The 19,948-nt window shown below is 58.8% G+C and overlaps 6 protein-coding genes across 6 annotated transcripts; 4 read left to right on the top strand and 2 right to left on the bottom strand.

The window, feature by feature from the left end:
- Positions 1–596: 596 nt before the first annotated feature.
- On the top strand, positions 597–2,705 carry F5Z01DRAFT_256588 (major facilitator superfamily transporter). Its single transcript, XM_046258539.1, has 2 exons — positions 597–2,254; positions 2,306–2,705. The coding sequence occupies exons 1-2, from the start codon at positions 841–843 to the stop codon at positions 2,611–2,613; spliced, it is 1,722 nt and encodes a 573-aa protein (XP_046115811.1). The 5' UTR covers positions 597–840; the 3' UTR covers positions 2,614–2,705.
- Positions 2,706–3,309: 604 nt separating this feature from the next.
- F5Z01DRAFT_626745 (uncharacterized protein) lies at positions 3,310–4,374 on the top strand (the record flags this gene model as incomplete). Its single annotated transcript, XM_046261501.1, has 1 exon — positions 3,310–4,374. The coding sequence occupies one exon, from the start codon at positions 3,310–3,312 to the stop codon at positions 4,372–4,374; it is 1,065 nt and encodes a 354-aa protein (XP_046115810.1).
- Positions 4,375–4,416: 42 nt separating this feature from the next.
- On the bottom strand, positions 4,417–7,116 carry F5Z01DRAFT_256555 (acyltransferase-domain-containing protein). Its single transcript, XM_046258537.1, has 2 exons — positions 4,967–7,116; positions 4,417–4,915 (listed from the first exon to the last, which is right to left on the bottom strand). The coding sequence occupies exons 1-2, from the start codon at positions 6,995–6,997 to the stop codon at positions 4,460–4,462; spliced, it is 2,487 nt and encodes an 828-aa protein (XP_046115809.1). The 5' UTR covers positions 6,998–7,116; the 3' UTR covers positions 4,417–4,459.
- F5Z01DRAFT_691421 (Rof/RNase P-like protein) lies at positions 7,117–8,058 on the top strand (the record flags this gene model as incomplete). Its single annotated transcript, XM_046266153.1, has 1 exon — positions 7,117–8,058. Exon 1 carries the CDS (start codon positions 7,306–7,308, stop codon positions 8,056–8,058), a length of 753 nt encoding a protein of 250 aa, XP_046115808.1. The 5' UTR covers positions 7,117–7,305.
- A 1,032-nt stretch (positions 8,059–9,090) lies between these two features.
- Positions 9,091–14,335, top strand: F5Z01DRAFT_711345 (uncharacterized protein). Its single transcript, XM_046266478.1, has 3 exons — positions 9,091–9,594; positions 9,801–13,777; positions 13,827–14,335. Exons 1-3 carry the CDS (start codon positions 9,509–9,511, stop codon positions 14,135–14,137), a joined length of 4,374 nt encoding a protein of 1,457 aa, XP_046115807.1. The 5' UTR covers positions 9,091–9,508; the 3' UTR covers positions 14,138–14,335.
- On the bottom strand, positions 14,334–17,543 carry F5Z01DRAFT_256523 (uncharacterized protein). Its single transcript, XM_046258536.1, has one exon. The coding sequence runs from the start codon at positions 17,364–17,366 to the stop codon at positions 14,394–14,396; it is 2,973 nt and encodes a 990-aa protein (XP_046115806.1). The 5' UTR covers positions 17,367–17,543; the 3' UTR covers positions 14,334–14,393.
- Between the last annotated feature and the right edge of the window lie 2,405 nt (positions 17,544–19,948).

Here is a 19,948-nt window from a genome sequence, read left to right as displayed (position 1 = left end):
GTAAGGCGCGTAGCGTTCAGAACGTTATGCTTATGGCTCATGGTGATGCTGACTGAACTGGTGGTGGTTAGCGTTGACTAGCCGCCCGTTTGGCGCAGAAAAGACTCTCAAATCAGAATTCATGATTGATTATGGCTCACGCCCGGTGACAGGTCACAAAAATGGAGATAGAGTCGTGGGTCTCGCCATGTCTTGCATGTCGGGACTGCTGTTCAATCTCGCTATCCCAGCACGATCGCTTCAGGGTTACCATAATGACAGGGCTAAAGACCAGGTTCCAGAGACATCTATTCTCTGGGCGTGCCCATGTCGAAGCTTATCTGGCTCGTGCACGAAATGGGCGTTGCACTAGAATGGCTGATTGAGGTCGTCGTACATGTAGCTTATTCCTTGTCTTCTGCTGCAGGGCGACGGCAATAGCCCAATGTCCATGGACCGAGACCCGGACTTAGCATGAGATTTCAACGTGATGACCGATAACATCCATGCTAATTAGGCACCATCCATGCCTGGACTTTAGAGCCGCACGTACTAACAACACACGGCAGCGGGTATTTGATCCACGCCGTCCGCCCGCAGCGGAGTTATCAACATGACCGGGCTATTAGACACCCCGTCGAGTCATCCACCCGAAAAATCGTGCTGACTGCCAGAATATGCTTAACAATAAGTCCGCCAGAAAAAATGGCGAAAAATGGCCGGACTGATGAGGTTGAGCTTATGGTGAGGCAGGCACGACATGGCTGGATGTAGTACATAAGTGCCCGAGCTGCCGCCCCGTGTCAACAAGTGATCACACTCAGAGCCTTATACATCACGAGCCTCCATCAGAACAGCACAATGACTTCACCTAACCTCAAGGTCCCCCAGACGGGGGATAGGTCTGCCTCAAGTGCCTCAACACTTCACGGCGAGCCCTTGTCCCTCCACGAAAAGGACGCCGTCAACGGCTCGTCAGCACGAGACTCTGCGTCCATCCTGACGAGCAAACCCGAAGCCAACACCATGACCCCGGAGGCAGAAGACGACATTGAATACCCCACCGGTATCAAGATGGCCTTTATCGTCGTCGCGCTGGTCCTGAGCATCTTCCTGCTGTCCCTCGACATGACGATCGTGGCCACTGCCATCCCCAAGATCACCGACGAGTTCCAGGGTCTCGAAAAGGTTGGATGGTACGGAGCCGCTTTCTTCATGACGGTTGGGGCCTTCCAGTCGACCTGGGGCAAGATATACAAGTTCTTCCCACTCAAGACGTCCTTCCTCATCGCCATCCTCATCTTCGAAATCGGCTCCACAATCTGCGGCGCGGCTCCCAACGCCAACACGCTCATCGCCGGACGTGCCATTGCGGGCGTCGGCGCCGCTGGGCTAGGTGCCGGTGCGTACACCATCATTGGCTTCTCGGCGCCCCCGATGAAGAGGCCTGCCTTCACTGGCATCCTGGGCGCCGCGTACGGTGCGGGCAGTGTCATCGGCCCCCTTCTGGGCGGTGCCTTTACTGACAACGTCTCGTGGCGCTGGTGCTTTTACATCAACCTGCCGATCGGCGCCATCTCGGCCGCCGTCATCTTCTTCTTCTTCCAGACACCCAAGCAGGCCAAGCCCGAGGAGGCGCCTCTGAAGGAGAAGTTCCTCCAGATGGATCTGCCCGGCGTCGCGCTCGTCATGGGCGCCACCATCACCTACCTCCTGGCCGTGCAGTACGGCGGCGTCGCGCACGCGTGGAACTCGTCCATCGTCATCGGCCTGCTCGTCGGCTTCGTGCTCATGGTCGGCGCGTGGGCCGCTCTGCAGTGGCTCCAGGGCGAGCGGGCCATGATCTCGCCCCGTCTAGCTAGGAGCCGGACCAACTTTGTCATGTCCGCGTACGCCTTCATCTTTGCCGGTGGCTTCTTCGCCGCCATCTACTACATCCCCATCTACTTTCAGTCCGTGCACAACACCTCGCCCACTATGTCGGGCGTGCGCAACCTACCCATGATCATCTCGGTCACCATCGGCACCATTGTCAGCGGCGCGCTGATCTCAGCCAAGGGCTACTACCAGCCTCTGCTGCTGGGCGGCGGTGCCGTGGCCACCATTGGCGCTGGGCTTCTCTATACGCTCAACATCCATTCCACCACGGGCGAGTGGATCGGCTACCAGATTCTCGCTGGTGTCGGATGGGGTGTCGCCTTCCAGATCCCCATGATTGCGGTGCAGGGGAATGCCGAGCCCAGGGACCTCGCGTCTGCCACGGGCATGCTTCTGTGTGAGTGACTTGACAGATTTGTATGAGACCAAGAGCTAACGGTTCATTTAGTCTTCCAGGGTCTTGGTGGAGCCTTCTTAGTCTCGGGCGCTCAGGCAGCCTTCCTGAACCAGATGGTCGCCCACGTCGTGTCGCGGGTCCCGGATATCGACAGAGCGACACTCATCCTCACGGGCGCGACCGAGATCCGCCATCGCTTCCCGGTAGAGCTGCAGGGTGATGTGATTGACGGCTACATGGCGGGCCTCAAGGTTGTATTCGCCATGTGTATCGCCGCGACTGGCGTCGCTACCCTGGTGGGCCTGGCTACGCGGTGGAACAAGCTGAGCCCGGGTGCGGCTTCTGGCGGCATGGCCTGATCGATGCAGTCAATGTTCATTTGGATCGACAGGACACAGCAAAGGTGCATGCAGACGCAGGCGAAGGATTGCGTTAATGAGGAATGAATGAGCGGCTACCTGACTGGGATATTGGCGTTGTTGGCTGCGGGTTGCTTGGATAATATGATAGATCTCTTTACTCAATGATGTGTACACACACTTTCATAAGACTATAACAGCTTGTTGATCTGAGCAGGAAGTGAAGTCAGAGCAAAGCACTGCTATACTTGAGGTAACGATTAAATCTTAAGAAAGAGAAGCAAGTTGGAAGCCTGGCGCCAGCTGCCCCTAATATATGCATACGGCCATGCATCTCCGCATATGCGACAAGGCAGTCTCATGCATGTACTGATGCACTGCAACCTCATCTCTCCACCAGTCCAAGAAATGCGATGCAGAAACCATCACCATTGCTTCCCAAAAAGCCCTCGCGCCGCCCATTGCGCCCCGATAATGGCCTCTCCTTGCGCCTCTCCTTGTATTAGTTGACTCATTCCCTTTCGTGCTGCGTTGTATAAATCTCCACACACTCCCCCGCCCTCCATGTTCCTCCGACCTCTCCTCCTCATGCGCACGCAGCACGCGACAGCTACGCCATTCTTCCGACTGGTAGTACCCTCCTCGCAGATCCGAACAGCCTGCGGCACAGCCAAGACGTCGTCCACGCGCAGGAAAATGTCGGCCCCCAAGAATAACAACAACACGATCCCCAACTCGCCCATCCTCATCCACCCCTCCATCGCCTCCCTCCATGCCTGGCGCCGTCCCCTCGTCGAGGCCCACCGCACAATCGGCCTCGTGCCCACCATGGGCGCCCTCCACGCAGGTCACATCGCCCTGATTCGCGCCGCCGCCCGCGAGAATCACCACGTCGTCGTCAGCATCTACGTCAACCCCGCCCAGTTCGCCCAGACCGAGGACCTGGACACGTACCCCTCGACCTGGGACGCCGACTGCGAGGCACTCCGCCGCGTGGACCGCGAACTGGCCGGCGACGGCGGCAACCTGGGCCGCGTGAGCGCCGTCTTCGCCCCGCGCACGGCGGAGATGTACCCCAGCGGTTTCCCCGGGCAGGAGGTCCACTCCAAGGGCAGCTTTGTGACCATCACGCCCGTCGGGGAGGTGCTGGAGGGTGCCTCGCGGCCGACCTTTTTCCGCGGCGTGGCGACCGTGTGCATGAAGCTGTTCAACATTGTGCAGCCAACGCGGGTGTACCTTGGCCAGAAGGATGTGCAGCAGACGGTGGTGCTGCGGCGCATGGTGCAGGACTTTATGATGCCGCTGGAGACGGTGGTCGTGCCGACTGAGCGTGATGCCAAGGACGGCCTCGCGCTGAGCTCGCGAAACGTGTACCTCGGTGTCCGGCGGAGGAAGGTGGCTGTCGTACTGTGGAATGCGCTGTGCGCGGCGGAGAGCGCGTACAATGGTGGCAAGACGCTCTCGAGAGAGGAGATTCTCCGCCCGGCGAATCAGTTGCTGCAACAAGTCCTGTCCGAGCAAAAGGCGCTGGGCCCCGAGGAGAGGACGCTGTTCGAGGTGGACTATGTCTCCCTCGCTGACCCGGACACCATGCAGGAGGTCGATGCGGTTGATCCCGCCAAGGGTGCCGTGCTCAGTGGCGCCATCAAGATGCTGCCCGTGGAGAAGGCAGCGCCAGGCGAAGACCTGGGCCACGGCGACGGGCCAGCGGTGCGCTTGTTAGACAACATCATCCTCCGACCTGTCGAGAAGGATATGTAGAATTATAATACCCATGCATGCATTTACATAGTGTTGGCGTTTGCAGACCAAAAGAGGATATTATATAGAATCATCACAATACAGGCTACAACATGGCTCGCGCGTCCAGCTTGCCCCTGCTACGCGCCGCTTTCCGCGCTCGCCGTACTGTATCCCTCTCCTCCGCACTGAGGCGACTGGGTACCTTGTCCTGGCCTGCTGCCTCTTCAAAGAGCGCGCGACCCAGTTCATCCGATAGACGCAGGACCCTCGAGCTGACTGTCGCGCCGTCTCGCCTATTCTTGCCCTCGCGCCGTGACTTGGCGATCTGCTCGGTAAAGTCCCAGAGTTTGCCCTCCGCCATAAGAGCGTTTGTCTCGGGGTCGCGGGGCGGCCGCCAGGACGGATCGAGCTGGACGCGCGGAGGGACCTTGGGATCCTTGGATTTGACAACGTGGACCATGGTCTCCTGCTCGAAGCGGAGGTACGAGTTTCGCAGGGTCTCCTTGTTGACGGCTTCAAAGTACGACAGATCACCTTGGTGGTACAGTGTCTTGCCGAGCTGCTCCATGTCAGTATAACATTTTCTGTGGCAAGATGACAAGGGACTCACCAGCTGCGCCGTGTTCTGCGCCTTGTTCAGCTCGATCCAAGTATCCTCGTGCTCCTTGCTCGGCGGTGTCAAGCCCATGAGAGACACGGCGGCCAGCCAACTGGCCTCGATGAAAGGCCATATCAGGAAACAATAAAAGTCATAGTTTTCCCGTCCAACATTCCTTTCCTCGTCTGACAGCCCAATCTTGACCACCTTTCCACTCTCATCACGATGGACATGAATGACGTGGTCCGCCTCGAGGCCTTTAATAGTCCTGTCCAGATTGGCGTCGAGACCCTCGTTGCCAAAGATGAATTCGCCTCGGAAGAGGGTCGACAAGAAGAAGACCTGGTCGCGCAGCTCCTCGTGCGAGATATCTTGCATCGACGGCCCGCCGCCCATCTTTACGCGCATGTACATGGCCGCACTGACGAGCGCCTCGTAGATGAACAGGTGAATTGTCATGTTGCGGTAGAATGAGAGTTGGAAGCGGTCGACGGCGTAGTACGTCGGCTCCGGTAGACCCTCGACAACACCCACGAGGTCTTTGCCGAGTACCTCCAGTCCACGATCGACAATTTCCGACAGCGGCGCATTGCCGAAATGAGCAACGCGGCCACCCTTGGCACGGACGCGTGTGGTGAGCCACTCGACGCGGCGGATGAGCTCGTCCTTGCCGACGCCGCGCCCGCGTAGGGTGAGGAGGATGGTGCCGATGAGCGCGGTGGGCATGACCACCGATACCTGGTTGATGTCCCCGAGGACCTTGTAGCCCAATATCCTGAGCAGCTTCTCGCGCGTGGCTCGCACTTCCGGGTTATGGTGGTTCGTGGAGAGGCCTGCGGGCACCTTGGGCAGTCTCGACAGCTGCGTCTCGAGGAACATTCTCAGACTCCACGGCTTGTTGAAGCGCACGTCGACTCGACCGAGCTTCAGCGACAGGACCGACGATCCGCTGCTCAGGAAGTCGGCCAAGTTCTCCTTCTTCTTGGGCACGCCGAGCAACTCGGTGACGTAGCCTTCCGTCTCGATGACCTTGTCGTACTGCGTGCTGACGGGGCAGATGATGGTATCCTCCACCCGGCCTGACAGAATGCTGTCAAGGACGAAACTCAGGATGCCGAATTTAGGAGGCAGAAGCTTGCCTGTACGTGACCGGCCGCCCTCAATGAAGCACTCGAGGTTGAAGCCCTCTTGCAGCATCGTGTCAATGTAGGCCTGCACCAGCGTTCCGTACAGCGCATCGTCGCCGAACGACCTCCTGATCCACATGGCACCTGCGTGCTGGAGGAAGCTACCCAGGGCAGGGATGTTGAGATTGTCGCCCGCAACGACAACGGGTAGGGTCAAGCCCAGGCGGTAGCAGATGAGTTGCAGGGAGACATAGTCCACGTGGGAGCGATGACTCGGCAAGAAGACGATACTCTGCTTCTTCTTGGCGGCCATGTCGGCCACCTTTCGCAACCGCAGAATCTCCTCGCTCGAGACGTGGATCCCCTGGTGGTACGCCCGCGTGAGGAGCTGGGTGCACAGGTAGTACGCGCCTCTGATGAAAGGCTTGCTCTCCATCTTGCAGATCATGTCATCGGTCAACTTCTCCGCAACCTCTTGCAGGGCACCCTCTAGCTCGCTCTTCCTCTGCGCCCTCCTCAGGGCATGGTCTTCTGCCGCCTTGTCGATCAGACCCTCCTTCTCCTCCACCTGCACCCTGCTCTCCGCCAGCTGCGCGATTCGTTTTTGTAGCAGGGGCGCCGCCATGACCATGCTCTTCATGTGGTCCGAGAACCCGGGGTAGAAGACGGGCTGGCCGATGACGCGGTCGTACGCGCGCCATCCTTTGCCAGATACGTAGAGGGACACTTCGCGCAGGAATTGGAGAGGTTCGGCACGGAATGAAGCGAACTGGTTCATGAGCGCCTGTTCGTGCTCGGCCGAGGTGGTCTTCTGCTCGACGAAGCCGCTGGGCTGCAGGGTGATCTCGTCGCCAAGAATCTGGAGATCCGGCGCCGAAGTGCTAGCCGGGTCGATGAGGTCGCCATTCTCGTCCATGGCGGCTGGGGGAGGGGGGTATCACGGGTACAACAAATGAGCAGAAGTAGAGGAAACAAGGGACGGAAGTTCTTGGAGCATCAAAAAACGGGCAAAGGCACGGATTGCCACTTGGAGCGGCTCGCGGGAGAGGAAGAAGCCATGTCAAAGCTGGGGAAGGTCGAGCTTCCGAGGTTGGACTGGGAATCTGGGGTCGATCGGCCGTGTTGCGCACTGTCTTGTGCACTGTACGTAATTAATGTGGGGAACCAAGAATAATGTCCATCGTCAAGCTCAGCATGTGACGCCTGCACCTCGACCTGTCTTGCATGTACGCAATGGCAACCAACGCAGAGAACGCCAAGGCGACGCGCGATCTCCTCGCGAGGGCGCATTCGCCCCAAGCCGTGGAGATAATCTACACAGAGAAGATCCAGCATCGAAAACTGCATTTGCGCGCGACATCTCCACCGCCCTCCGAGCTCAACAGCCGCGCTGCGCGACGAAGAAAGAGGCAAGCAGAGAAGGACAAGAAAAAACAAAAGCCGGCACCACTCTCAGCACGCGAGAAGAGGCGGTTAGGTCTGCACGACATCCCTCGCGAGGGTCAAAAGTACGAGATCTACGAGCCACTCAACAAGCTATGGCACGGCTACATCAACGAGGTGCTCGGCAGCGACGTATATACCGGCGGACCCAACACGGCGGCGAAGCTTGCGAGCGCCGAGTTCCACGGGGCGATTGTCAAGGTTGTTCGCAGTCGATGTCCTGGGCGCGTCGGCATCAAGGGGGTCGTGGTGAGGGATCGCAAGCATGTCCTGGAGATAGTGACGCGGAAGCAGGGCGTGAAGATGGTGCCCAAGGAGGGGACGACCTTTCGCGTGGAGGTACAAGTCCCTAGCAAACCAACTGAAGGCACTTCAACCGAGTCAGCGACCAAGTTGCCAGAGGCCACTAGCGACGACAAGAAGCCACATCAAGGGAACGTCTTTGTCTTTGACTTGCTGGGAGATCAGCTCATGGTCAGATCGGCGGACCGTGCGACGCGCAAGTTCAAGGCGCATTTCCAAAAGGAGCTTTGATCTGATACTCCAGTCGCCCACGCGGCTACGGAATATTCTCAACTTTCGCCCTGTGCATGCCGCCGGCGAACTATCCATATTGCGTTTTTCGCTGCGCGAAGCAACGAAGAGGTGCACCTTGTGCGCACATTTGTTGGGCTGCTGCCACGTCGTACGGAAGCACCAGCTCGCCTGGCGACATTCTCCAGGGCCACTTTTCGTGACGCAAGCACGACGTCGACGCAGATACACTGGTCTTGACTCACATGGAAGGCCTGCTGTGTCATTCCGTGGCGTCTTTTGAATCTCGCGATGGGCAGAACCACCGATTCTAATCTGCAACAAATGCCCACGTGACCTTGTCTCAGACATGGCCTTCGTGGCATTAGATGGCACACATCGGGCGGGGGATGAACAGAATAGGGACGCGACAATGATCCCTTTGGATCGGTTTGATGCTCCATGTCGAGGCTCTGTGTCCATACGGTAGCCAGACGAGGCGGTCAAGTGATTGGCATAGCCTCCCACTGGCAAAAGCAAAGGCGTGCTTAGGCAGCGCACTGGATCGGCATGGTTTACATTAAATACCGCCCATTCTCCATATGCTGTCGAATCTTGCACAGCAGGGGTTATGCTCCCGCCGCAGGTTGTACAGCGTGGCATATTGTGGTTGGCGGCCACACCGTGATGGTAGAAGATAGGCCATGTGGTTTTTATGAGGATAAGGATGCATTGTGGAGGCGCCAATTTGAATCTGCACAACGTAATTCACAATCTCCAGCAGTTCGACACAGTGATACGCAGTAGAGAGCAGGATGACCTGCATCTTGAATTCCATGCCCAGGCCCTCTGTAAATTGAAGCACGTATCCTAGCCTGCCCACTTTGCTCCGTGCCGACGAACAAATGACGACTGTGACGTGTCCAACTGGTTCTGTTAAGGCTTTCGGCATGCTGACCACACTCGGCTAATACACGGCTGTCGCACCACCCGCCTGGGACTGGATCCCACTGCCCTGGGCCAGGGCTGGCGGACCCGTCACCCAGCGTCCAGGCCGGACGGCAGCTGCTGCCACCTTCAATTTTTCGTCAACGAGGACGAAACTGACTTGGACAATCCACACGCATCCAGCCAGCCAGCCAACCAACGTCGCCAGCATTTTTCCAAATCTCGACTCTAGTCGCCCGACTTCACCTCTCACCTCTCACCTCACGTCACGACTTGACCTAACATCACCTTCCGAGCATTCCAACCCTTTGGAAACATTTCAATTCCTCCGCAACACGTCTCGCATGTCGTGCTTTGCCGACTCGAACTTCGCACAACTCCGTTGAACCCCCATCAATTCTAGCACGCGCCACCACCGAAGCTGCCAAAAGCTAATTACGCCTGCGAATTTTGCATCGGTGCTTGCCCTCCATTCCGTCTACGTAAACGACACACACGAAGCGACGCGTTGCACTTGCTAAATATGCCGTCCAATCTACCTTCAAGCTTTGCCTCAGCTGCTGCAGGCCAGAACGCGACTCGAGGTGGTCGAGGGGGAGGCAGTGACTGGTAAGTCCATATTGGGAGCCAGCCAGCCATATTGACTTTGGGCTTGTTTATCCCAACATGACTGGCCTCAAGTCTCGCTGCGCTACTCTGGTCCTGTGTATCTGGCTTTTTACATCCACAAAACACCAATCTTCGGATTTACTTCTTCTCAACCTGTCCTCCACAGTCGGCACTCAATCATCTGCTAATACATTCTTCTCTACCAGGAATCGACGTGACGGAAGGTCTACAAACGGGACACTAACCCTTCGTCGATCATCCACCACTCCACTAAGTCACCACTCCCAGACACCTTCCATCGACAGCGGTGCCCCTCTCTCCAGTACTGAGATCTCGGCTGCCACCGCACAGCCCGTATACGAAGTGAGCCCGGCGAGATACAAGAAGGACGACCTCCTCGCCATGGCACAAGGATCCCGGTCGCCGCGCGACGTGTCTAACTTGCTGCACTCGGAGTGGCACGCCGGCCACGCGAACGGGGGCGCCAACCCACGAGCCTGGGGAAAAAGCAACGAGAACCATATACCACAAGAACCGGGCGCATGCTGGGATGACGAGGGCGGCAGCACCGCGTTGGGGCTGCAGAACTTGACGGCGGATGAGCAAGAAGCCTTCATGGGGGATGTGAACTCCACCGTGAAACCCCCCACATTAAACAAGGATGGCACCAATCCAGCCGGAGTCAACGGTCGCAAGGCCTCCCTGTCGCAGGGCGCTGGGAACAACTTTGGACTCGGCTCCCCTTCCTCGGCAACTCGACCTGGCACGAGGAGGAGAGAGACCTCTGACGCCAACCAGTTCGGGGTGAGCTCACCCACGGCCAGCGCTGGGCGTGGCGGGCGAGAGGATCCTCCCTGGTTTTCGCGCCGCAACACGACCGACGTCAAGGAATCGACGTCAGAGGATGCCGAGGCTGAGCCCCAGGGAGGTCGACAGTTGCCCAACCCCATAGGCAGCTTGATGCGTACCAATACCTCTGGCAGCGCGGGCATTGGGGGGATATGGAACTCTTCGCAGCCCACGACACCCAGCGCCACGGGCGGCTTCGGGAACTTTGCCCTTGGGGGCGCGGTGGGCGAGAAGCGCGCCCCTGCCCCCAGCGGCGGAGGCAGCCGCCTTGCCCATCTGATGCCCAAGGACGCTGAGAATACTTCCGGTCGGCCCGCTGAAGGCCAAGGTCAAGGCCAGGGTCAGTCGGCTCTCAACCAGTCATCTTGGCGCTCTCGCCAGCGCACCGACACGGATCCCTTTGGCGAGGACCTGCCGACAGGCAGCGCCGCCTTGGGTGGTGCTCAGGATACTGGCCCGCAGGCTAGTCGTGCTGGAACCCTCGGTACGCCTGTAAAAGGATCGGCGGGCGACTTCGGAATGTCTGGTCTAAACCTCGGTGGTCATCAGGAGAACGGCCCCGCCAGTCCCTCTGAAACGAATCCTTTCCGCAGCCCGCCCACAGATCGCCAGGAGCGTGACGACGATGACGGTGCGGGCGGTGCCAACAAGCCATATCAAGGTTTCGGGCACGATGTTCCTGGCTACAACCCACTGCAGCGCGCTTTCGGCGGGAATCTGGAAGGTCATGACAGAAGTCAGACTTCCAGTGCAACTGGCCGAGGCTTCCCCCTTGGACACGTCTCAGCTTGGGGTGCCCCTGGCACAGCGACCCCGGACCGCGAGCGCGCTGGCTTTGGCGGTGCGCCCTTCTCGCCTGCCGCTTTCAACAACCCCGACAATGCGCCATCACCTGGGCTGGGCAACATGAGCAGCTTCTTTGGCAACGGTCCTGGCGCTGGACCAGGTGCTATTGGAACCAACAGCATCGGCCGTGGCAGCAAGATGGGCTCCCTCTTCCCGGCGGCCATGCAGGCGCAAATGCAGCAGGCGCACGAGCAACACGAATCCATGGGAGAAGCGGGTGCGGATCCTCGCCTGGCTGCTCAACTGGGAGCCATTGGTCGCAACAACTTCCCTGCGCCAGGACGCGACTCAGAGAGTCCTATGCGCTCTGGGCGCGGAGGATTCGAGAATCTGTTTCCCTCCATCGATCCCAATCGCGCCCAGCACGGCCAGCTCTCCCTGCAAAACATGTTCGATACATCCGACCTGGGTGGCATGGGACCAGTGCCTCAGTCTTTCACCCCCGTCAGCGGCAGCATGCCCTTTGGAGGTGGGAGCCAGCCCGGTATGGACCAGCAGCAGCAATCGGCTAGGACCATGGTTATGCCCGACCGTATGCGCTGGGTGTATCTCGATCCCAAGGGCGTCGTCCAAGGCGCCTTCACTGGCCTCGAGATGAATGACTGGTACAAGGCCAACTTCTTCAGCCCCGATCTGCGCGTGAAGAAGGTGGAGGACGTCGACTTTGAACCTCTGGGACAGCTCATCCGACGTATAGGAAACTCGAGAGAGCCGTTCCTGGTGCCCCAGGTGGGCGTTGCCCACGGCGATCCATCGCCTGCCGCTGCCTTCCCTCCCAGCAACACCGGTGGTGTCGTCCCACCCCTCCACAATCTCTTCCCCAGCTTTGGCCGAACCTTGACCGCCGAGGAACAGAACAACCTCGAGCGACGTAAGCAAGAGGAGCAGATTGTGCTTGCGCAACAGAGGGACTTTGCCATGCGCCAGCAGGCCATGGCCAGGTTCCCCGGTCAGCCAGGCCTTCAGCATCACTCGAGCGCGCAGAGCCTCCAGAGTCAACCGAGCTTCGGCAACATGGCCCAGGGACAAATGGGCCAGCACCCCGGCGGCATGCAGAATGCTTTTTTTGATCAAGCTGGCGAGGGACACGGCGCCCAGGGGCTCTCTAGTCGCGAGTTCCCTTCTGGTGCCGAGGATCTGACCAACATGTCTCAGCATGACCGTCAGATCCTGGCCGACCTCGCCAGCGATGAATCCTCCACACAGGCCATTGCTGCAGCTGTCGCGGAATCCAGTCTCCATGGCGTCTACCAAGATCTTGACGATCTGGCCGACGACCCGGAGGGATTCAAGCAACGACTCAACGAATTCCATCAGCTGCGTGCCGAGCGGGAAGCTCAAGACCCTGCCCACCAGGCTGATCCCGCCCGCGCCGCTGCTGAGGCCGCCCAAGCGGCCGACGCCGCAGCCTCTGCGCAACAAGCCCCTCAGGAAGGACGGGAGGGCGAAGAGGAACTCGCGCCCAAGGCGTCCAAGGCGCCCCGACCCAAGGGCAAGGGCAAGCCAAAGTACGTGCAGGACCCCAGCCTGTCCTTGACGCAACAGGTGCAGCAGACACAAGCCGCTGCTGCTGCCGCCATCGAGGACATTGAGCCCGGCATGCCGAGGCCCTTCCCTCCGCCGTCTTCCACAACGCCGCTCCCTGCGCCCACGGCCCAGCGCGTCCGCTCCAACCTCCCCGACCAGTACAACCGCTCTCGCTCGACCAGCCCTGCTGAGACACAGCCCCCACCAACCGCCCCCTGGGCCAAGGACTCTGGTAACAGTGAAGGATCCAAGGGGCCTTCTTTGAAGGAGATCCAGGAGGCTGAGGCTCGCAAGGCGGCCAAGGCTGAGCAGGCTGCCTCCGCCATCCGCAAGGCCGCCCTGGAGCAAGAGGCTGCTCTCCTCCGAGAGAAGGAGAAGAACGCAGCCGCCGTTGCCGCTGGCCTGCCTGCCTCAAGCACCTGGGGCCATGCGTCACCTGTCGACCCCGCCAGCCCTTGGATGAAACCCGGGGCGACCAAGCCCACTGCTGGCGTGTCCGTCACACCTGTGAGCGCGAGCAAGAAGACACTGGCTGAAATCCAGGCCGAGGAAGAGCGCCGGAAGCAAAAGGCCAAGGGATCGGCAGCCCCGAGCGGTGCGCCGCCGAGTGCTTCCAAGAGCTATGCCAACCTTGCCGGCAAGCCAGGTCAGCCCGCGATTCCTAGCGGTCCTGCGGCGGCGGCTGCCTCTGCTGCTGCACCCCCGCCTGGTGCTGGCTGGGCGACGGTCGGAGCCGGTGGCAAGGTCAAGGCTCCTCCTGTCGGACCGTCTGCCGGGTCTCCTGCTCGTGCCGTGAGTGCTGCCCTGTCGAAGCCCGCCAACGTGCCCCTGAAGCCCATGTCGCGGCCAGGTCCCGCGGCCGCCAGCGTCAGCAGCGCCAACAACAACACAAACGCTGCTTTGGACGAGTTCCGCAAGTGGTGCCACCGCGAGCTCAGCCGCGGCATCAGCGTCAGCGATGGTAAGTAGTGCCTTGTCTTGCTTCTAGATTGTCTTACTAACGGCCACAGTGTCTGGATTCGCGTCCAACCTCGAGGCGTTGCCTCTGGAGCCTGACTTGATCGCGGACGCCATCTACGCCAACTCGACCATCATGGACGGACGTCACTTTGCGACCGAGTTTGTCCGCCGCAAGAAGCTGGCCGACCGAGGCGTCACCGAGAAGGGCCCCGCCACGCCGTCGGAGAACAAGGCGAGCATCTCGACCGGTGGCTGGAGCGAGGTCGCCAAGAAGACGGGCGGCAATGTGGCATTGCCTGCCGAGGAGCCCACGCCTGTTGGCTTCAAAGTCGTTGCAAGCAAGAAGAAGGCCAAGAAATAGAGTTGGTCCATGGCCTCTGAATACTTTTCGGACTGAGAAAGTACCAGCGTGCGTTGCCGTACTCTGTACGATACTGAAGCGATGTTCAAGTAGTAGGTAGCGGGTAAAAGCGTGTGCGCGTCAGCGTGTCAGAGATTGCATGAAAGCAATGTAGAGCAGCGGAATAAATGGACTACTAGTAACTTTTCGAGTAAGAATGACCAAGTGCACGTCTCATGTCCACCCTCTCGTTGAATTTTCTATTCCCATCTACTCATTACGCTTTAAGTCCATCCATGATGCCCTGGAGCGTCTGCCAGCCTTCGGTGTCCTCCCAATTCTCCTTGCCGCGCCCCATGACACTGCGCACCGCGCTCCTGACCTTGCCCTTCCACTTGGGCCCAATGCTGTCCACCTCGGGGCCGTAGTTCTCCAGGGCCGAGGCGAGTTCATCCGTGCGCTGCACAACCACCTCCCACGCCTCCTTATCCTCCGTCCAGTTGTTCTTGGACGCCTCGCCTGGCGTCAGTGTGGACGACGCCGTCGTGGCCGTCCGCCACGCGCGCTCCGATGCCTCGACAGCACCGACGTAGTCGCGCCGCCACGCGCGGAGCTGGGACGTCAGCGACCAGAGATCAGAGCGGTGCGTGATGATGGGCACGATATCCTCCTCAATGAGACGGGCGACGAGGCGCTCCATGGATCCACGGGGTGGCTCGTAGATGCCGTCCACCTCGCGCCCAGGCTGTCTCTCGGCGCTGAGGACGACGTCCTTGAGGAGAAGAGTCAAAATGTCGCTGTCGACGCAGTCCTCGCTCGTGCGGATGCGGATAATGTTCGACAGGGCCTGGACCATGTCTGGCACGGCCGGCGGCTGGAGCCGGGCGGCGAGGGTGAGCACGTTGTCCCAGATGCGCCAGTTGGAGTGGGCTATGGAGGCGCCGCGCTTGTAAGCGGCAAGGGCCTTTGTGAGGAGCACGGGTGGGTTGTTGGCCGGGATAGTGGAGTCGAGCTTTGCGAGGGTCTGGTCTTCTTCCTCGTCCTCGTCCTTGGAGGTGGCCGGCGACGGCTCTTTGGCAATGACCTCGCAGTAGAGACTCCATAGGGCACTGCCGAGGTTGCTCCAGGTCTTTGCGCCCTCGCCGCCGGTGAGGTCCGTGGCCGCGGCAATGGCGCGGGTGTATGATTCAGCGGCGTCTTCGAAGCGGCCCAGGCGCAGGTTCAGATCGCCCAGGCGCGACCACATGTCCGTGTCGAGGCGGTTGACGGCCGTGGCCTTGATGTACGCCTCGCGCGCCGCCAGCCAGTCCTTGTGGGAGGTGTGATGCTCGGCCAGGGATCGCTGGGCGCGCGCGTAGCGGTGGTGGGAGATGTCCCAGGCGCGGCGGTAGAAGTCTGGATTCGACTCGAGGTCGCCGAGGATGCACCACAGCCGGGGCGCATCGGGGGGCGGGGGCACGCGCTCGGGTCCCGTAAAGGCGGATGGTTGGAGCGCAGCGACATCCTCAATGGTCTCTTCGTCGGGGTCGGTGGGCGATGTCGTGTCCGTGCGGTGGAAGAGTCGCCAGCGGACGATGCCCTTGGCCTTGGCCTCGCCGCCTGAACCTCGTCCCTCGGTGTCCTCCTCAGCGGCGGCGCCACGCGAGGCCAGGCAGAGGGCCACCTCAGCCCAGAGGCGTAGACGCTTGAAGATCTCGAGGGCTGAGGCGAGGGAGCCGACGCCCGCCCAGGCGTACGCCAGTTCGGACTCGAGGTGCCATCGGGGAGGCGACGAGAGTGCGTGAATGTATTGCAGACGCACATGTGCTGGTGCGGACTCTGAGGGTTTCGGGGCGGGTAAAAAGGAGGTGGCGACCTTTTCGGCAGGTTGCTGGTCGGGGAGGGTGACTTGGATCGACGGCACCTCATCGCCCGACTCTGGTGGTTGTGTCTGCGATGCTGCTTGCGAGGTGGTATCGGCAATGACTTGGTCGGCGACGGCTTGTAGCTGGAGAACGCCGCGCTCGAGGGTCCGGCTGCGGTGGACCTCGATGCGAGAGCGCACGAGGAGGGCCTGTGTGTAGATCTGCCAGTTGGTGGACTTGTCGGCCAAGACGCGGACGGCGTACGGGAGGATCTTCTCGGACGTGAGGGTGTCCACGGGCGAAAACGCGTCCTTCATGGTAGCCTCGGTCAGAAGAATGATCTGATCCAGGGGGGAGAGCTGGGGCTGGTCGTCCGGTGACAAGGCAGCCAGTGATGCCGACAGGCTGTCTATCTTGGCGGCGCTGTCCTGGTCAGCCTCCTTCTCAAACGAGATTTCCTCCAGGAGCGTGTCGTTGTTCAGCTGCAGGGCTTCCGGCTTGGCTGCCTCGTCCACGTCCGTTGAGGTAGCATCCTTGCTTTTGGCAAGCACAACAAGCTGGCTGGTGCTCTTCTCTTGAAACTTTGTCCTTTTACCCAGGGCGCCCGAGAGCGCATACTCGAGCCCACTCTGCGCGGCCGCGTTGCTGAGCATGTCTTTGGCCAGATCGTTTCGCCCGAGAAGAATGTAGTAGTTCGCCGCTTCCACGAGGAACAGCACCTGGTCCTCGTTGCTCCACGCATTCGTGCCCTCGGCCCATATCTCCTCGTTGAGGACCTGCCTCCTTGTCGCCTCGATGCCGTCAAGGATTTTCCCACCAAGAGTTGGGACCTCGCTCCATTGCGAACTGCGGGTAAAGTTCGATCCATGTCCTAGAGATGGTTGTGTGATGAGCTTGTAGTGCCACGCGTTCAAGCGAAGCCTCGTCCAGACGATGCTATGCTTTGCGGTCCCACTTTGCGCTGATGATAGTTCGATAGTGTCCTTGTCTGATTTTGAAAGGCATGTCTGGAGGATGTATCGCGCGAGAGCGAACAGTTCGAGGTTGGGAATGTAGGCATAGGGGGCCACCCCGTCAACCTTGAGCTCCTCGAGGCACTGCTTCCGCAGACGGTCCAGGTCAGACCCCTCAGATACCGATCTCCAGCCGTCCAGAAATAGCTGATCCACCTTGTTGGAAAGATTTGCCGGAAGAACTGGGCCTGTGACATTGGCCTGGAGGAAGGCTTCGAGAGCAGCAAGCCCCAGGCTCAGGAGCTGGGCATCGGACGTTGGACTGGATTCTGGCCTGACTGTCGTCGAGGATGACGTGAGTTGTGAGACAAATTCCTTGATGAGTGCTTCAGCGATGGATGTGTCAAGAAGCACAGCCAAGGCCTCCTTGTGTGTTTGGTCTTGTGCCTCCATGATGTGAAGTCGAGTTGCCAAAACCTGGCCACCACGTTGCAGCCCTGGACTCTGGGGGGGCCGAAAAGCTCGTTACGCTACTAGTGAGATGGCTGAATGAGTAGGTATAATGATCAGGCGGTGTCGAGGCTGTAGTTGCTCATTCATATGCCCAGACTCGCCTTCATGCTTCTCAAGATTTTTCATGCGAATGTGCATCTCCAAATAATTCCATGGTGGGGGCGGGGTACGACTCATCAATCCCGTTCCGTTCGGCGTGACGCGACAAAACACGACAAGGTATTAAGAGGGCAGTACGGCTGGCCCTTCGCCGCAATGGCGCTTTTCACCTCAAAGATAGAAAGTATGTACTCTTCAGACGCCCGTTTGAAGCAGAGCCCTGAAGAATAAATATTCTGTCGCGAAATGTACGATTGCGCAGAAGATAGGGTCACATGTTGAGCTGCTACACAAGGCGGCGCGCTGCCTGTAGGGTAGCTCAATGCCACGAGAGCTCAAAACAGTCACGTGACTGATCGTGCTGTGGGGAATAAGATCTGGCGATGGCCACAGCGATGAGATTGAAGTGGTGGAGAGAGGATCAACTCCAGTCTCTCCGAGAAATAGCGCTGGTGGAGGTTGACGGGGAATGTTCGACCCTGAATGCATTGGACCCTGGGTCGCCTTCACGTTGGGCCTCAGTTGTCCCGTTCAAAACTTACCGGACAAAGCATCGTTCCTCTCCTACGCATTTTGGCAAGCCTCATAACCGCGTGCGTGCAAGCCTCAAGGCCTCGAACGTAATACTTACGTTCCAGTGCCTCGCGGCATGGAATCATACCCAGCCAGCGGTCAATAATAAAATAAAAAACTGAGACCCAGCACAAGGCGCGCGCTGGTTCGTTCGGATCCGTCCTGTGTGACTCCGTTTCTTAGCGGCCAACCGTTAGCGGGTTGTCGTCTCAGTGTCAAGGGTGGATGCCTCGAGTTCAGCCGCGTCTCGCCGTCCTGTCTGCGCCAAGCACTGCCTGCGTTTTTGCCCTCATGCACGAAATTGAGTTGGAAACGCCCGAAATCCCACGTTTTGTTAATTCATCCCGGAGGATCTGTAGGCTGTCGATCGCTGCAACCAGCCAGCAGCCAAAGTCGCAATTTGGCGGCTTTTGGCCAAATTGCTGGCCAAGTACCTAGCCGGCCAGGATGGGTACGCAAGACAGAGAGACCCGGCGCCCAGGAACTATTACCAACGTAAATTACTTCCGTCCTGAATACGGATACGGCGAGCGCCAATTTGATACGCCCAGCGCTTGTGGTGCGGCGGCCTCCGTGGACTGGACTGGACTCCAGTCCGTCGCGGCAATAGACGGTTCAAATTTAGGCGGGTACACCGTACACCTACGGACAACTAACTTGATACGGAACAGTATTATTTCGTGCGTAATGGATTACTCTTCCAGCTGACTTGTTGGCCTGGCCCTGCATCCAATCCGCTCAGGATGAGAGAGGGAAGTGATCACGCGACACCCATCGGGTGAGAATGTCACATCAGTCTTTGGGAGGCTCATCTGTAAACTGTCAGTGCTCTTCCAACCGCTGACAACAGTGTCCTTGTCATCAATATTATCCCCGCGAGGGTCCTACCTAGTAGTATCCCATTTTTTTACGCATGATTGGGGAGCCGTGGAGACACTAATAGACATTATCACCCAGCCATCCCGCTGCGTGTTGTTGGTTTCGATGCCATCCACTTTTTCACATCGCCAAATCGCGAAGGAAACCGAGAAGTTTGCTAGCCTGCCAGGGGTTCTCGACAGGGGAGCCCTTCTGAATTTTATTCTCCTTGCGTGTTGAACGAACGGATTGTATGCGTCAACCTCAGCTTTGGCGATAAAACGACATGCAGGGACGAATTAAAGTTGGCGTGGAAATGATCTGACTCCATGCAAGTCTCCATCTATAGTAGGGGCTAGCGGTGTTTCCTGTAGAAATCTAGGCGGCTGTGTCGGCTGTTCCTTGTTCCTTAATCATATTGATGGAGAGAGGAAAGCATCTTTGAAAACGGTGCTCTTTTTTATGTGACCCAGTCGTCAGGCTGTCTGTCTGTGGATGGTGCTGTTAAGCTGCTGCCTGGTCTCAACTGGCGGCGTGATACCGCAGGCCACTATTATCAATTCCGCCTTGGCGGTTGCACTTGGTTCCATTGGCAGCAAGAAAAGAGGAAATTCGCCATGGAGCATATTGGCACACAATAATAATATCGCGCAAAATCTCAACCACGTTTTTTGGGTCTGTCGCATCTGACGGCCCATTCCGTCGCCAAGTTTGAGGCCTCTTGGATACTCTAACCGACTCCGATCCAGCATCGCGGCTCTTCAGGCGGCGAAGATTTCGGGCTAGCGAATCGACTGCATGGAGCTATGGGAGGCACAGCACGATGCCAGACTCACTCCAGTGCTGTCAGCGCATTGTGCCAAGGCCGCCTGGACTCGCAGCGTTTGCTTGTGCAGCCTCGCAAATTGGCGACTGATGTTTGAGTAATAATATTTCATACTACTTGCAAGGCTCTGTTCAGTTTGAAAGATATCGGCAGTTTGCGCCTGCGT

This window comes from Emericellopsis atlantica (genome assembly GCF_019669845.1).
Source record: "Emericellopsis atlantica unplaced genomic scaffold F5Z01scaffold_24, whole genome shotgun sequence".
Taxonomy (NCBI): Eukaryota; Fungi; Ascomycota; class Sordariomycetes; order Hypocreales; family Bionectriaceae; genus Emericellopsis; species Emericellopsis atlantica.
Note: the sequence above shows the minus strand (reverse complement) of the source record. Positions and strands in the feature narration are given on the sequence as shown.

Excerpts from the sequence above, each read along its gene's own strand:
- F5Z01DRAFT_711345 (XM_046266478.1), top strand. The coding sequence starts at position 9,509 with ATGCCGTCCAATCTACCTTCAAGCTTTGCCTCAGCTGCTGCAGGCCAG. Across the intron at positions 9,595-9,800 it reads CGAGGGGGAGGCAGTGACTG|GAATCGACGTGACGGAAGGT; the intron begins GTAAGTCCATAT and ends CTTCTCTACCAG. Across the intron at positions 13,778-13,826 it reads CGGCATCAGCGTCAGCGATG|TGTCTGGATTCGCGTCCAAC; the intron begins GTAAGTAGTGCC and ends TAACGGCCACAG.
- F5Z01DRAFT_256555 (XM_046258537.1), bottom strand. The coding sequence starts at position 6,997 with ATGGACGAGAATGGCGACCTCATCGACCCGGCTAGCACTTCGGCGCCG. Across the intron at positions 4,916-4,966 it reads CGCAGAACACGGCGCAGCTG|CTCGGCAAGACACTGTACCA; the intron begins GTGAGTCCCTTG and ends GACATGGAGCAG.
- F5Z01DRAFT_256588 (XM_046258539.1), top strand. The coding sequence starts at position 841 with ATGACTTCACCTAACCTCAAGGTCCCCCAGACGGGGGATAGGTCTGCC. Across the intron at positions 2,255-2,305 it reads TGCCACGGGCATGCTTCTGT|TCTTCCAGGGTCTTGGTGGA; the intron begins GTGAGTGACTTG and ends CGGTTCATTTAG.
- F5Z01DRAFT_256523 (XM_046258536.1), bottom strand. The coding sequence starts at position 17,366 with ATGGAGGCACAAGACCAAACACACAAGGAGGCCTTGGCTGTGCTTCTT.